Here is a 16,553-nt window from a genome sequence, read left to right as displayed (position 1 = left end):
TAGTAAGTTTGGGTGTACTATGTGACGCTTTAGATTCTGATTTCTGAACATTCCATTTTGTCGTATATAGTAAGTTCGGACATACAGTAGTCAGTAGGATGCATTGGATTCCAATTTCCGAGGATTCCATTGTAGTATGTCATAAGTTTGGGCGTACAGTATGACACTTCAGATTCCAATTTCTGAGTACTCCATTTTGTCGTATCATAAGTTTGGGTTTATGTATGGTGCTTTAGATTGCAATCTCTGAATATTCCATTTTGTCGCATATCATATGCTTGATTGTGTAGTATGATGCTTTAGATTCAATTACTAAATGTATCATTTTGTCACGTATCATATGTTTTGGTGTACAGTATGACGCTTTAGATTCCATTTTCAGAATGTTTCATTTTATCGTGTAGCTTGAGATTGGGTGTACGGTAGAGGATTATGTGGACTCAAGGAGGTGTGAACACATTTTTTAATTAGACTTTTACTAGCTTTACTTATTTCGATAGGCTCCCACCAATGAACATTAAAAAAGCATGCACTGTGGTATTAATTGTAGAACAGTGCTAAATACACTGGTATGAATTTTCCAAATTTTTAATCTTATTACCTTTATCGTTGCATAGTTTTCCCCTTCCAAACAGCAGAAGCGGCCCTGGATTTCATTGAAGGTGGGGCTGCTAAAGAAGCGGAGCTTGATTTGGTCTTGGTGGATGTTAATCTTAACAATATGGCGCCAGGCACTTCCGCAAACTCTGATTTGCTCCATCATTACGTACTGAATGAACTTGAAGTCCCTCTTACCGGTAAGAGTTTATATTCAGAGCTGTATTATTTTAAGAATTTCTCACCTATCCCAAACTCACCGTTCCAGGGTTATTCCTCCTTGTTGACAGCAATGTGTTCTTGTGATGATCAAGAGGCACTTTCCAAATGTATGAACCTGGGTGCATGCTTCCATGTGCTGAAGCCACTGGACAGAAGAAGCTTTGGCGTTCTGTGGCACCAAGCACTGGAACACAAGTCTAAAAAGGCAGCAGTTCAAGGACCAACTCTTAATAGTACCAGAAATGGAATGGTTTCATCATCATCTACAGCAAAGCCCAAGGAAGTGCTTATCCTTGAGAGAAATGATTTATCTGATCCTGAAATCAATGGACATGAAGAGCCAAAGAAGCGGAATCGGATCACATGGACCATTGAGCTCCATGAAAAGTTCTTGGAGGCTGTCGAAACTCTTGGGGGGAACGAGTGTAAGTATAGCTCATACCTATACACGGCTTGAAATCTAAAGTAGTTCTTTTATTAGCTAAAACATGACCATGTCCTGTTTATTTTCTTTGGGTGGCTAACAGATGCTACACCTGAGGGGATCCTCCTCCTGATGAATATAAAGGGTTTGACTGCGAAGCATATAGGCAGCCATCTTCAGGTGGGGGATTAATTGATCATTAGTTTGACTTTTAATACTGTGACCTATCTTTGTCCCTTGCTTGACAATTTTCTCCTCAATGTAATATAGAAACATCGATTGCGCCACCGGAATGCAAAGCAAGGAGGACAGTGCCAAGAGAATGCCAGCAGCAAACCAATGGGGCTTGATGAAGCCACTTCTCAATCCATCACACCCAGAGTCGAGACAGATGGTGAAGTGTATCCCTTAAGGCTGTGGACAGAGGTGAAGAAAAGGTCAGCGGACACAGCGGCTGTGAAGACTGAGGACACAGAGTCTCTGTGTGTGTGGGATAAGTATGAAAATAACCTGCGTAGAGTGTTCTCTGAGAAAAAGAAACGTTGGCAGTTCATGGGCAAACATCGGTGGCCTGTGAACAACAATATTGTTATCACAGATGCAAGGGATCCAGATGGAGCCCCTGAAACTGCTGGTGGTGCGAATACCTTATTTACCTTTTCTACTCCTTTATTAATATATAGAACTGCAGTTTGATCTGTTGGCTTCTCTTTAAAAAGAGCTTATTTACCTATTTATTTTCCTTTTCTGTGTGTTCGTGAAATAGGTTATGGTGCATTCACAGAAATCTCTGGTTCAAGCAACATGATAACGAGTAATCAAGTGGGAGAGAACAATCGTACTGAATTTGCTAGAGACAATGACCACATGGAGAACATTAATTTGCTCAAAGGTATCGTGGTAATTGATCTTCTTGAAGATTAAGCATCCTGTTAACTAGTTTTCTTTGCTAATACGTTACCTTATTATCATCTAATTTTGTGCTGGTGACTGGTGAGACAGTTTATGGTGCATTCATAGAAAACGCCGGTTCAAGCAGCCTGTTAACAAGTGATCAAGTCGAACAAAACAATCTTACTGAAGATGCCAGAAACAATGACGCCATGGGGAAAAATAATTTCTTTAAAGGTACCATGAACACTGATCTGCTTGAAGATTAAGTGTCCTGTTAACTAGTTTTCCTTTCTAATACCTTTCTTACCTTTCTATCTTTTATTTATTGACTCTCGTGACGTTTCATTCCTAGCCTGCAATAATTTGCTTCGGACTAAAAATAATTTCTTGTTGTTGAAGGTACTGTGGACCCGAAGTACAATGCATCAATGGATTTTTCTGTTGCTTGGGCGCACCTAGAGAGCAATGATCTGGACCTGACAGGCCCTTCTGATGGCCGGGAGGAAGCATATTCATTTCGGATGAGCCAGCTGGAAAGCCTTGGCCTAGAGGTTCTCCATGACAATGCATGTAATGATGCTCTGAGATCGGTTGATCTGATTAACATAGATGAACCAGTAACTCAAGGATCGCAAGAGCAGCAAAGCCTTGGCATGGAGGATCTCCAGCAAGTAGATGACATTCCATGGGATGATGCTCTGATATCTGTGGGGCTTATCAACTTATTAGATGAACCAATGACTGAAGAAGCTGCCGTTGGAGGATCACAAGACCAGGAAAGCCTTGCCCTGGAGGTCCTGCAAGCAGGTAATAATGCATGGGATGATGATCTTAGGTCGGCGAGGATGGTCAACTTATTAGATGAACCAGTAGCTCAAGAAGCCACTATTGGCGACGCTCTGATGGATGACCCTGTGAGCCCGATTGCCCAAGACGATGTGTTATGGGCTTGGAGTCCTTCAATGCCAGCGGTTGACTATGGCATGCTCTTCTGAATCAGGCTCAACAAGTGATAGCAACTGATAATATGGATGTTAGAAATAAGAACCCGTTGACAGAAATAAGTCAATTGTGCTCGAGGGCACATAAAACGGTGTAGAACTTATTAATCGTTATATACTCTACTGTTTGGTTTCATATTATTACTGTGTTACGTTGAACCTGCCCAGGTTGGAAAAAAAACTGGTGTGTCTATATCGTGAGCTCCATGATTCGATGGAACATCACTGGATGCCTTCTCCGTATGTGATCATCCTTATCGATTTTCTTTCTTTTTTTTAAAAAAAAACGCAAAACCGTGATAGATTTTCACATCGCTTTGTAACTTTTTTTATGATACCATTTCTAACTTACTATTTTACACCCTAGCCTCAAATTAATGTGGAGAACCTCACCGGATATGATTTTTTTCCTTGAAAATCTTTGTGATATGAAGAGATCATTAATTAATCAAAATTAGTTGTATGGCGCATATGCAGATACGCATGGCATAATTAAAATGGAATGAGAGATCTCCACTTAGTGATATGAAGAGATCATTAAAATGCAGGAGTCATCTTCAACCTCCTGTCGTCCCTTTTCTTCCTCTGTCCCTTCTTGTCCACATCTCCACTGCGGCGGTGAGGGTAAGGACTAGGAGGGCAGAGGAAGATAGTATGCCTAAGGCGGTGACCATCTTCACCTTCGTCCTCCTTTCACAACGAGCTTTGACAATGGATGCCATTGCTTCAACTTGTTCATGCCGTCTTCGCCACCGCTAGGACTATAAGTCGCCCTCCCGCTGTCCCCACCACTTGACCGGCCTGCCTTCCCCAAGTCTTTCTCTTCTTAGCCCATTGGAGTTGAGGAGAAAGAGAGGAAGAGTGTGTGTATGTGTGTGAGAGAGACAGAGAGAGAGAGAGAGGGCATCGTCGTCGCCGCCGCCGGAACCCTAACATGATTGACCCATGGAACCCCAAGTCTTCTTCTTCTTGTCTCCAACGCACGGATGGCATGTGAGCGGAAGAGTGTTGGGAGGCGAGTGACTGATGGAAAAACAAAATTTCATGCGATTGCAAAGAAGTAATTCTTAAAATAATAACACAAGATATAACAAAAGTGTTTTTTTAAACAACGAAGATAAACATTTTTTTAATTATAAATTTGTAGACAGAGTTTGGCAGATTTTATTATTTTAGCCCATCACCAACATTTCAGGCCGAAAGTCACAAAAAAAAAACATTTCAGGCCGAAGCCCAAGACAAAACTGCCTCCTAGCTAGTCAACTGAACCCTCTCTAAAAAAATGCTCGTCATCTCAAACCTTCCGACTTCCGAGTCCGCGAGGCCATCGCGAAATGGCGGCGCTAGTGCCGGCGGGGCGGCCGAGGCGAGCGCGGCGTCGTCGCCGCCTATCCTCCTATCCCGCTCGGCTCCACGCGCCGCGGTGGGTGCGGAGGTGCGGCGGCAGGTGGGGCTCGCGGCGCCGCTGGTGGCGTGCAGCCTGCTGCAGTACAGCCTGCAGGTGGTCTCCGTCATGGCGTCATGTTCGCCGGACACCTAAGCTAAGGGAGCTCTCCCTCTCCGGGGCCTCCATCGCGCCCTCCTTCGCCAACGTCACTGGCTTCAGCGTCCTGGTAAGTGCGGTAGTAACCTCGCTTCACTAAACCATTTGTGCAACTCGGTATATGCATCAAGTCTGAAGATCATGGGGAAATGTGAATCGGAACATGTACACTGTAGAACCTAGTTATTTAACGAATTTGTAACCAAAATTATTACGGATTCTGTAAATACTTTCGCATTACTCTAATTAGTTTTCCACATGCTCCATAATTATACTTACTAGAAGTAACAAGTAAGGGGCGTATGAGTTTGACTTATTGCGCAGTGGCCTGTGTTATACTGCGTGATGCTACTGTGCTACCAGTAAATTAATTAATAATTGGAATTCGTGCTCATCTTTTCCATGTCAAGCTGGGTATGGGAAGCACATTGGATACCTTTTGTGGACAATCATACGGAGCAAGACAATATGACATGCTGGGGACACACACGCAAAGGGCTATAATTGTTTTATGCTTACAGGTATTCATCTAGCCTTTGTTTTGGGCTTCGCTGGTGAAATCCTTATCGCTCTCAGTCAAAATCCTGAGATATCATTCCAAGCTAGACTGTATGCTCAGTGGTTGATTCCTGGTCTTTTCGCATATGGTTTGCTTCAGTGCCTTACCAGATTCCTGCTGACCCAAAATATTGTCCAGATATTGGTAGCTTGCTCTGGACTTACTTTGCTACTTCACGTTATGCTATGCTGGTTGCTGGTTCAAATTTTTGGCATTGGCCACAAAGGCGCAGCTTTGGCAACCTCAATATCCTACTGGTTCAATGTGGCATTGCTAGTGGTGTATGTGAAAGTCTCTGAAGCTGGCAGAAGAAGTTGGCATGGATGGTCAAGGGAAGCACTAAAGTTAAAGGATGCCAAAGTATATCTAAAGCTAGCAATTCCAACAACCTTTATGATCTGGTAAGCCTGATATGGGGCACCATGTGAAAAACTTGTATTTCAATAAGTCTTGATTGTTAACATTATAGTTTGGCAAAGAAGTAATGTGTACCTTTACCTACTTTCTGCATGGAACTGGTAATTTGACTTGCAAGATAGCTCAGCTTGGAGTATTGGGCATTTGAGATGGTGGTTCTCCTAGCGGGATTTCTTCCAGATCCAAAACTGGAAACTTCTATTTTGTCAGTCAGGTAAGCAAATGAAACTTGAAATACCTCCTCCCTTTCAGTAATCAGAAATTATATTGAACTGATCAATCTTTTAGATCTGATGTTGTTCTGTAACATGGCTGATCACTCTGCAGTTGCAGCCTAAACACAATGTGGATGGTCCATGCAATTCCATGTGGCCTCAGCAGCGCGATAAGGTAAGAGGAGCATAAATTCGTAGTGCCCACTCCTTTTTGTTCTGTGGTAAAAGAAACTTGTGGTTAACTAGTTTTGGCCCATGGTTTTTTGTTTATTTGCAGTATTAGAGTGTTTCCAGATGCAGCACGCCTATCAGTTTATGTTTCAGGAATCATTTGCCTAGCTGAGGGCCTTTTTTTAGCTATCATCACAGTATTAGTGCAAGATGTTGGGGGTTATATGTACATCAATAAAGAAGAGGTAGTGAAGCATGTATCGATTATGATGCCAATTCTTGCTACTTATGACTTCATGGATGGAATACAATGCATGCTATCAAGTTTGGGATAATTGCATTGTCTAGTATGCAGCATCTGTATCATATTGTACTTCTGCTCAGTTGGTCTTGGTGTTGGTTTGCTTATGATGCCATCAATTATTGTAAAGTTGCTTAGCTTTTATTTTGTTTGATCACTTGGCCAGTTGGTCTTCCTGTTGGTTTGCTTGCCTCATTATGATGCCATCAATTCATGTAGATTAATTGTCTTTGTTATGCCGCCTGAGCAGGTTAATGTAAAAAATGATCACATATGACATATCCAACATGCTCAGTGCTCTCATAAGTCATAAGAGAAAAAGAAAAGATCCAATTTGTTTGGTATTGCATGCTACAAGTAAGAGGGTTTCACCACTAAGCCATAGCCATACAGTCCAAATTAGGATTATTGTTGTTTTGCTTTTTCTAGGTATCATTTATTTCTTTACCAAAGAAGAGCGGCACAAGTGTTGTGTAGAAGAGTGGTAATTCCTGAATCAGGCTTTCAGTGATTTTAACATGACACTCCATAATCATAATATCAGTAATCCTCTGTCTAACTATTCCTGGCTGACATGTGTTCATTATCTGCATGTTGCTTTTAAGGCGCGGCTTGAGTATGTGGCTGGCAGAAAGTATGCTCGGTTATCAACCTGTTTGCTTATGCTTATTATGCTATTGGTCTCCCTTCAGCTGTTACTTTTTCATTTACTCTGAAGATTGGTGGTGTGGTAGGTTGGACTATGTTTTACTTTTATGTAATTATGACAAGATATATATTGATATGTGTTCCCTTCATGTTCCAGGGCCTTTGGTTGGGAATCATATGTGCTAGGCAGTGCAAATATTTGCTTTGGTCATGATGATGCTTCGAACTAGCTAGAATGAAGAGGTACACCCTTATAAACTTCTTATGCAACAATCAATGGAATGCATGCTCTCTAGTATTTGCTAGGATTGATGAATGCAAGTTGTTTCTAGTAATGATACGGTATATACAATTAGAGAACATGCTTGGAGATTGCATTACACCATACGGGTACTGGCTCCACAATATTAGCTGTCGCAAGATTTGCTCAAATGCATGAAATAGAACATAATCTTTCCAGAGTTAGTTTAAGCATATATGTTATCGCGAAACTCTTATCCAAATGGTACTGGGATTGCAGATTTGTTGTGGTGTTTCGGGTGTATATCTTTATAGGACTAGAAAATATTTCTCTCTATTTTACTTCTTCTCATGGTTTTCGTAGAGATGTAAACAGGCCAGTTTGGGTGTGTGTGTGGGGGTTGGGGGGGGGGGGGGGGGGGGGGTTGGGAGAGGGGGAATTAGATTGCAATTAATATGGTGTGTCATTTTGGATTGCCCACAGATATGGTATGGCATATATTCATGTCCCAGGGGACTGCTATATTATTATGTTATGATACTAACTAATAACACCGAAATGCGCCAGGGCTTCATTTAATGTGATTTTGTTGTCCTTTGCCCTCATTTTCTGCATGTTCTTTAGTCAACAGATACCCATGGACATTCCAAAACCTGGTGCTGTGACAATTACTGCCATCACAGTTTGATACTCAGTGGTTTCTGAAATTGCGTCCATAGTTAGCATGTCAAATTTGATGATACAAATCTGAAACAAAGAGGAAGAAATAGAACACTAGAGGTTTGCATGTATCTGTTAGTATGTTTTACCCAGTTTCATACTAGGTTTTTCTTTAAAACTAATTTCTCATACCTGAAAGAGTGTGATGCCCTGAAAGCAACATGGTTACAAGCTTTTGCATAGAAAAATATAGTCTTGACTTTGGGTTCTCATGTATTGCTTAAGTCACCATATCTCTTGTATCTATCTACTAACTTTTATTGTGCACCAGTCCAAATACAGGTCAACTTACTAGTTACTACTGAAATAAAGTGATTTCACACTGTCACAGTCCAACCCGGGGTAGGGGGTGGGGGCTAGGGCAGAGGTGGGTGGCGGCGCAGGACGGGGGAGAGTGACGGCGAGGAGAGCTGGAGGTAAATAAAGTGATTTCACACTGTCACAGTCCAACCCGGGATAGGGGGTGGGGGCTAGGGCAGAGGTGGGCGGCGGCGCAGGACAGGGGAGGGCGACGGCGAGGAGGGAGGTAGGTAGGGGAAGGAGTAATAGCTCTATTCTTGCTTAAGATTAGAATGATTGCATCTCCCCTATATTTATAGTCCCTATAGGATTTATGTTCCAAGCAAGCTATGGGAGAAGTCCTTATCGATTGAACTCCCCATTCCTAAACAAACCAATCTCCTATCTTAACAAATCTTCCTGATTCCAAGATCCTAATTTAATTTCCTGTTAATTCTTAATTCTACCAATTATTCCGAACCTTCTGGGTGAAGGAGTTCGAGGTGGTGCTGAGGTCACCCCTCTGGGCGCACGTGCCCTCCTTGCGGCGCGCGGGAACTGGCTGAGGCTGGCCATGGCCCTCCGCTGGGCCTCGCTTGGCCTGCTGATCCCGGTGTGTGAGCCACACACCCATAATCATGCATGTTACACACATTTTGAAGCCTTGTCTTTTTCTAAATTTTTTATATATAATATAAAGAGTGGCTACCTCTGACCAACTACAAAAGCAGACTGTACATCCTTAACAGATACTCTAAGTTTGCCTTCAAAATCCCATGGTGACACAATGATGGAAAGGCTTTCAGCGCTAGTTCTGGATGGTGACCCAGCGTCCTTGTTGACCATCTCTAAGATGCTTGCAAAGTTTAACTTCAAAGGTGCATGTGGATCTTGAACCATTCCATTTTGGAACCCCTTTTCCTTTTCCGCATTTTTGTTCTAAAAAAATGAAGTGTGTTCTAGAAGAAAAAGGAAGTCAATAGGCACAGTATTCAATTCAAGAAATCTGAAATCTTTTATAAAACTGAGCAACCTATATATCAAATTATTATTATTTTCCCTGAAAAAAAAATTCCTATATTTGTTAGCTGTGGTATCATATTTGCAGTCTGTATGATTCCTTAAGGTGATGGGGGAGAAACATGTTGACCTAGATCTATTTTTGTCATAATATTTAAAAGGGTTACTTTTCTTGACAAAGAAGTAGAGGAACTCAGATCCTCTGCCCTATAAATCAATCTACACCTACCATATGATAGGAAAAAAATGAAGTATGTTCTAGATTGATTGGCCGTTGATCTCCCTGTACAGGTGAGTAGCAAGCACACCTCCACACACACACACACACCCACGCACGCACGCACACACAAGCATGTTGGCCATTGATCTCCCTGTACAGGTGAGTAGCAAGCACACCTCCACACCCACCCACCCACACACACACACACGCACGTGCGCGCGCACACACACAGACACACACACGCACACCCACCCACCCACCCACCCACACACACACACGCATGCACACACGCACACACGCACGCACGCACACACACACAACACACACATGTGCGCTTAAAAAGTGTGTGCAGCAGGGTGCAGCTACTACTGCTGGATGTGCATTGTGCACTTAAAAAATTAAGTGTGTGCAGCAGGGTGCAGCTACTGCTACTGGATGTGCACTGTGCGCTTTAAAAGTAAGGAGTGAGAACCGATGCCAACGTTGTTCTTCAGTTCTAAGAACCGAAGGCGCCCGAGTGGCTTGGTGAGGATGTCGGCGAGCTGTCGGCCGGTCTACACGAACTCGAGGATGATCTGTTCTCCATTTACGCAATCCCGAAGGAAATGAAACTTGACGTTGATGTGCTTGCTCGGGTCGTAGAGGACAGGGTTCTTGGCGAGGTCGATCGCAGGCTGATTGTCCACGATCAGAGTTAGCGGACAAACTTCCTCACCGGTCAGCTCGCTTAGCAGCCGACACAGCTAGATAGCTTGGCACGCCGCTATGGTCGCCGCGACATATAGCAGCCGACGCAGCTAGATAGCCTGGCACGCCGCTATGGTCGCCGCGACATACTCTACTTCGCACGTAGACAATGGCACCACCTTCTGCTTTAGTGATTGCCACGAAATCAAGGCCGAACCAAGGAAGACGAGCATGCCAGAGGTGCTCCTTCGTTCATCAATGTCGCCCGTGTGAGCCACAGGCCACCTCCGTCGTCGATTTGGGGGAGTGCATCACTGAAGATTGTGAGCCACAATCCACCTTCACCGCCAGTCTTGGGGAAGACGATCCCCTAATCCACCCGTCCCCTTGATGTAGCGAAGCAGCTGCTTCAGTGCAATCCAATGATCCTCGCGGGCAGTGGCGGAGCGTAGCAGTATAAGAGGGGGCTATTTTTTGTTGTTATACAGTGGACCATGCAGATTTATCTTAGTTGCAAGTGTTAATAGGCCATAATTCCTTATAGTTGGGCCACCAAGGGAAAGACTACCGAGCAATAACCCTTTAATGTTCTCTCTTTCTACTGCACGTTCGTCTTCTCCAATCCTTAAATAGTAGCAGCCATGGGATGCAACAGTCAAGCTCAGTGAAGCTACACAAGCAAGGGGGGGCGGGAGCCCAGTTTCGCCTCCACTGGGTTCCGCCCCTGCTCACGGGGATCCTCCATGAACCGACTGGCATACCCGATCGCAAACGTGATGTCCAGCCAAGTATGAGTCAGATACCGCAACTCGTCGACGATGCTCTTGTAACACATCGTGTCTACCTTCGCCGTGGTGTTGTTCTTTGACAACTTCAACCTTTCCTCCATTGGAGTCTTGCACAACTTGCAGTCCACCATGCCACCATGCTCCAGCATCTTCTCTGCAGGGTCGGCCCTATGTTTTCAAGCACCCTACGACGACCTTATCATCATAGGCCCTTAAGATAATGTGTTTTCTAGTATATAGATGTATATGTTTCAAAATTCACTTACAAAGCATGAAACAAATCAAACAACATGATCTCGCTTTGACATGTTTAATAATGATCGATGAATTGAAGCTTCTTGCTCAATAATTTTCAAGATTTGCATCATCATTGGCAACATCAACTTCGTTTAAATTTTCACCAACTTGCTGCTACTCCTGCTCTTGAACAACATTATCATTGACATAACACTACTTGGAGTTGGAAAAAACATATCTAAATGCTTTTTTGTGATTGAATAGACTACATCCCTCCGCTTTCTTTGTTGAGAGCCAATTCTTAGGTAACATTGCACAATTTGAAGACCGAAAATTATATCTACATGAGTTACTAATATTTATCTAATATATTCAATCACCTAAATCAAACAAGAAGAATAGAAAGATGCACGTACGAACATATCTAAGTGTTGAGCAAGTGAGAATTGAAGATCGGCAGATTCTGGCTTCTCGCATGGACGGGAGAGGACAGCCGTACATGACTCGAAAGAGGCCCGCGAGTGGGTTACAGCGATAAGTGATGGCGAGATTGGCGAGGGCGAGCAGTACCGTGCGGCCGCAGCGAGACGTAGAAGACAGATTGCCCTCGGCGATTTCTCTTCCTGTTTGCATACGTATGTTTGGGCCCCTATATAAGCTGGGCCCTAGGGTCGGGCCTGCTTCTCTGCGTAAGCGTGCTAGCCTATGGAGATGAAGTCACTCCCATGTTTCACCGTGATGCCGAGGTAGGAGAGCTGGCCGAGATCATTCATGCAGAATTGAGCCAACATCTCGGGCTTGAAGCCATCGATGTCCTTCATGCGTGCTCCGGTGATGATGAGGTCATCCACATACATGCTGACGACGAGCTCCTTCTCCCGTCATTGCGTGTAGAGTATGTGCTCCGTTGTGCATTGTGCGAACCTAAGCGCGTGCAGCATGGCGTCGAGCTTGGCGTTCACGCCCACGGGGGTTGTTGCAGCATGTAGAGCGCCTTACATAGTCGTAGCACCTTGTATTCTGCTTTTTGGATGGTGAAGCCCGGAGCTTGCTTGACGAAGACCGTCTCCGCGAGCTCGCCATTGAGGAATGCCGATTTCATGTCCAGGTGGTGAAACACGGTAGTCCTTGGTCACTTCTAGAGCCAGTAGCAGGTGGATGGACTCCATGCATGCCACCGACACAAAGACTTCCTCAAAGTAGATGCTCTCACATTGGATGAAGCCGCCGACAATGAGGCGCGCCTTGTGCTTGACGAGGCGTCGTGCTTGTCCTGCTTCACCTTGTAGACCCACTTGAGCCCAATCGGACGACAGCCTGGTGGTGGGTCAATGAGCTCTCATGTCTCATTGTCCTCAGTGGCCTTCATCTCCAACATTGCCTACCTCCAATTGGCATCTCGCTTGGCTTGCGCAAACATGGGTGGTTCTTCTGCGCTGACGAGGATAGCTCTCCACCGCTGAGTAGCCAGATCGCCAAGCCTAGTGTAGCTAAGTCGTTGACGAGATTGTCCAAGGTGCGGAAGTGCACCTCCTCACCGTTGTTGAAGGCGTCCACGTACTTGTCAATGTCGCTCAGAGGACAAGTGAACTCGACCAATGTCGCTGGAGGAATCCCCTGTGCAGTGGTGGATGCGTGTGCGAGGTCGCTGGTGGAGTCTGTTCGCACGCACTTGCCATGGCCGGACTTAGCAGCTCAGCCAGCGCCGCCATAGCTGCTGGACTAGGTGCGTCCACAGCTGGCTCCTCTACTCCAACATCTTCGCCTCTATGGATGACCATGTGCTCAATGACGAATGTCCGGCCGACGATGCTAACTTCCCCATGCCTGGATCCTTCTAATCCCAGGCTCCGCCATTTTGTAGAACACATCTGGCGAGACCACCACCTTGCCTCCTCTCAAATCATATAGCCGGTAGGCGTTGCGTAGTGCTCCTATGCCCCAACTTGGTGAGGTTCGGCTTCGCCTTCTTGACATGGTCGATGCACCCGAATGTCGTGAGGAAGGAGACCTCATGCTTCTTCCCGAACCAAGCCTCGAACGGTGTCATGCCCTTCAGGCTCTTGGTGGGCGCGTGGTTGAGGATGAACACCGCTGTGTTCACCACCTCTCTCCAGAACTCGGTCGGCATGACCTTTGTCTTCATGGCGCTACAAGCCATGCAGGCCACCGATTGGTTATGCCACTCCACGCCGTTCTATTGCGGCGAATATGGCACGGCATGATGGCGCACCACCTCCTGATCCGTGCAGTATGCAGCGCAGTCCATGGACGTTAACTCGCCGCCGCAATCTGTCCTTAGCACACACAGCTTCTTTCTGGACTCTGCCTCAGACCGCGCCTGTAACGTCATGATCGTTGTTGCTGCCTCGTCCTTGCTCGTCAGGAGCTGCAGCCACATGTAGTGGTAGTAGTCGTCCACGAGTAGCAAGAAGTAGTGTCGCCCGCCCTTGCTTGGCCGGCGTGATAGGCCCACAGAGGTTGTTGTGGATGAGCTCTAGCATGTTCCCCGTGCGATACTTGTCCGCTTTGGAAATGGATGCCTCCTTTGCTTCACCACTAGCTAATTGTCACATAGCTCGCCAGCGTGCTTGATGTGGGGCAGCCTGCACACCATCTTCTCTAGCTGACAAAGTGCATCGAAGCTGAGTGGCCGAACCGGGCATGCCACAGCCACGGCTCCTCGATACGGCATGTTGCCAGGCACACCAGCTGGAGTCGGTTCCGGGAGCGTTGCACCTTGGTGAGTAGCCTCTACTCCCGGTCCTGAATCCTTAGGATCTCGCTCTTGACCAGGACCTTGCACTTGCGCTCGTCCAGCTGCCCGATGCTGACGATACTCAAACGTAGCTGCGGGATGTAGTACACATCCGTCAGCGCGCGGTGCTCGCTGTTCTGGCACGGGAAGATGACAGTGCCATGGCCTCGAATCTCCACCTTCAAGCCGTCCCCGAACTTCACGACCCTGTCACGCCGCCGTCGAGCTTGGAGAAGGCATCCCTGGAGCCGGTCATGTGGTTGCTGGCGTCAGAGTCCAAGTACCACCTCTACTCCATGTTGTCATCCACTCATCCTAGGTGGACTTGGCTGCATGACTCGTTGAGATGGATGGCTTGCTGTGCCTTCCTCTGCTCTGTAGCCACCACCACCTTCTCTGCCTCCAATTCTAGCTCGACGTCATGCAGCGCACAGAATGTCTCCATCAGGAGAGTAGGCTTGTTGTCGTCCACCTGCGCAAGCCTTCTTCTCATTCGGTTCTTGCACTCCTTTGCCCAATGGCCAGTCTTCCCACAGCGCTGACAAGCATTCTTGTCAATGGGCTCACTGTCCTACTTTTTCTTCAGGGGCTTGCGCAGCGCTTGCTGTCGCTGCCGTGGCTGCAGGAGCTTTCCCCGGACTGCTTCTCCCACATCTGGGCCACCCACTCCTCGGTCTACAGCAGCTTGCCACCGGCCGGTGTCGCAGTCTCCACTGCGGGGTCGTCCACTGCCCGCAAGCGCCCATTCACATCCTCAATCGTGAGGGTGGACACGTCGATCAGCGTGTTGATGAAGAGTGCGATCTGGGTGTACTTGGTTGGCATGCGGGCAGATACTTGGAGGCTGCTTCCTCATTGTCGATGATGATGTCATCTGACGCCAGCTGACTGACAAGTGACTGCAGCCGGAGGGAAAATCCTCCACTGCCTCCCAGTCGTGGAACATCAATGTGTCGTACTCCCGCCGCAGCTGTTGCGCCTTCATCTTCTTCGTGCAACCAGACCCGATGCGCATGGCCTTGAGGGCGTCCCAAGCTTCCTTGGCGGAGTCCTTCGACCCCAGTGGCACACTGTACTCTGGAGGCACAGCAGACATGATTGCTTCCAGCGCCGAGCAGTCTTCTTCGTCCTTGTTGCCCTGGTCGATGGCCTTCTAGAGCTTCCGAGCTCTGAGCTTGTCCTTCGTGGTCACTGCCCACTAGCCGTAGTTTGTGTGGGCGAGGACGAGCCAGTTAGCCCTGCTAACCTCCCACATGATCCTCTCCATGATGTGCTGCTGCCGTGATGGGGGTGGTGTTGGCGTCCCTATGCCATCGTCCACCACCGCTGAACCAGCATCATCTGGCATCTCAAGGAATCAACCGTACTGGCAACCTCAGCTCGGATACCACTTGTTGGCCCTCGATCGCCCTATACAGGTGAGCAGCATTGCAGCAAGCTCACCTCCACACCCACACACTCACTCGGCTAGAGGAAGAAGGAGATGAGCACAGCACACACACACACCACGAGCAGCAGCTCTGGAAATGTGGCTGAACTAAACTACTTTTTTCATTTACTAAACAACCTGATATATAGACAACTTAATGCGCCTGCTACTGCTACTAGGTGCTTAAAAAGTAAGTGGGTGCAGCAGGGTGCTTCTACTACTACTGGATGTGCAGTGTGCACTTACAAAGTAACGGGAGAGTGCAGCAGATTATCTGACAAAGCACTAGAACACATGCCTAAAAAGGCAGCGCCTCAAGGACCAACTCCTAATAGTACTAAAAATAGAATGGTTTCATAATCTATTGAAAAGCCCAAGGAAGTGCTTATCCTAGAGAGAAACAATTTATCCGATCCTGAAAGCAATGGATATGAAGAGCCAAAAAAGTAGACTCGGATCACACGGACCATTGAGCTCCATGAAAAGTTCTTGGAGGCTGTCGTAGCTCTTGGGAGGAACGAGTGTAATTATAGCTCGTACCTACACATGGCTTGAAATCTGAATTAGCCTATGTTATTTTATTAGCTAAAACATGATCATGTGCTGTTTATTTTCTTTCGGTGGCTAACAAATGCCTGAGGGGATCCTCCACCTGATGAATATAAAGAGTTTGACTGAGAAGCATATAGGCAGCCATCTCCAAATGGGTGATTAATTAATTATTTGTGCCAAAGACCCCATCCAGTAAAGCTTTCCTTATAAGTTTGATTTTCTGATATTTGAGCTTTCAGGGGAAGCACTAATTTTGTTACCTTGAAACATTTAATACAGTGAGGAGAAAGACATCATTTAAGATAGTTGTGATTAAGCAGCACAAGTTGACAACTTGTCCACTTACTCGTATGTTTTCTATTGGCATTAAAATTCTCCTCCACCCTTCTGCTTGTGTGTGTGTGTGTGTGTGTGTGTGTGTGTGTGTGTGTGTGTGCGCGCGCGTGTGTTGTGTAGAGTGCTTGCTTGGATTCCAATCTACAGTTATAAAAATATTCCATTTGTTGCATGTCATAAGTTTGGGCATGTGATATGGCGTTTTAGATTCCAATCTCTAAATATTCCATTTTGTCATGTATCATAATATTGGGTGTACTATGGGAGTCTGATGTCCCGGTTGATGAAATACCT

At 46.1% G+C, this 16,553-nt stretch overlaps 1 protein-coding gene and 1 pseudogene across 33 annotated transcripts in view; both read left to right on the top strand.

Annotated features, from left to right (window-relative positions):
- LOC110431236 overlaps positions 1-16,553 on the top strand; it is a 37,955-nt gene that overhangs the window by 16,052 nt on the left and 5,350 nt on the right. For 31 of the 33 annotated variants that reach the window (XM_021450066.1, XM_021450056.1, XM_021450052.1 and 28 more), the window contains 7 exons: positions 618-797; positions 888-1,244; positions 1,347-1,423; positions 1,514-1,880; positions 2,010-2,135; positions 2,246-2,371; positions 2,537-3,331. In XM_021450066.1, coding sequence (XP_021305741.1) covers positions 618-797; positions 888-1,244; positions 1,347-1,423; positions 1,514-1,880; positions 2,010-2,135; positions 2,246-2,371; positions 2,537-3,132 — 1,829 coding nt within the window. In that variant the 3' untranslated portion in view covers positions 3,133-3,331. Of the gene's footprint in view, positions 1-617; positions 798-887; positions 1,245-1,346; positions 1,424-1,513; positions 1,881-2,009; positions 2,136-2,245; positions 2,372-2,536; positions 3,332-16,553 lie in introns of those variants that run through there. The other 2 variants (XM_021450078.1, XM_021450077.1) reach the window with 1 other exon arrangement.
- On the top strand, positions 4,336-7,241 carry LOC8065595 (annotated as a pseudogene).

Source organism: Sorghum bicolor, chromosome 10 (genome assembly GCF_000003195.3).
Source record: "Sorghum bicolor cultivar BTx623 chromosome 10, Sorghum_bicolor_NCBIv3, whole genome shotgun sequence".
Taxonomy (NCBI): domain Eukaryota; kingdom Viridiplantae; phylum Streptophyta; class Magnoliopsida; order Poales; family Poaceae; genus Sorghum; species Sorghum bicolor.
Note: the sequence above shows the minus strand (reverse complement) of the source record. Positions and strands in the feature narration are given on the sequence as shown.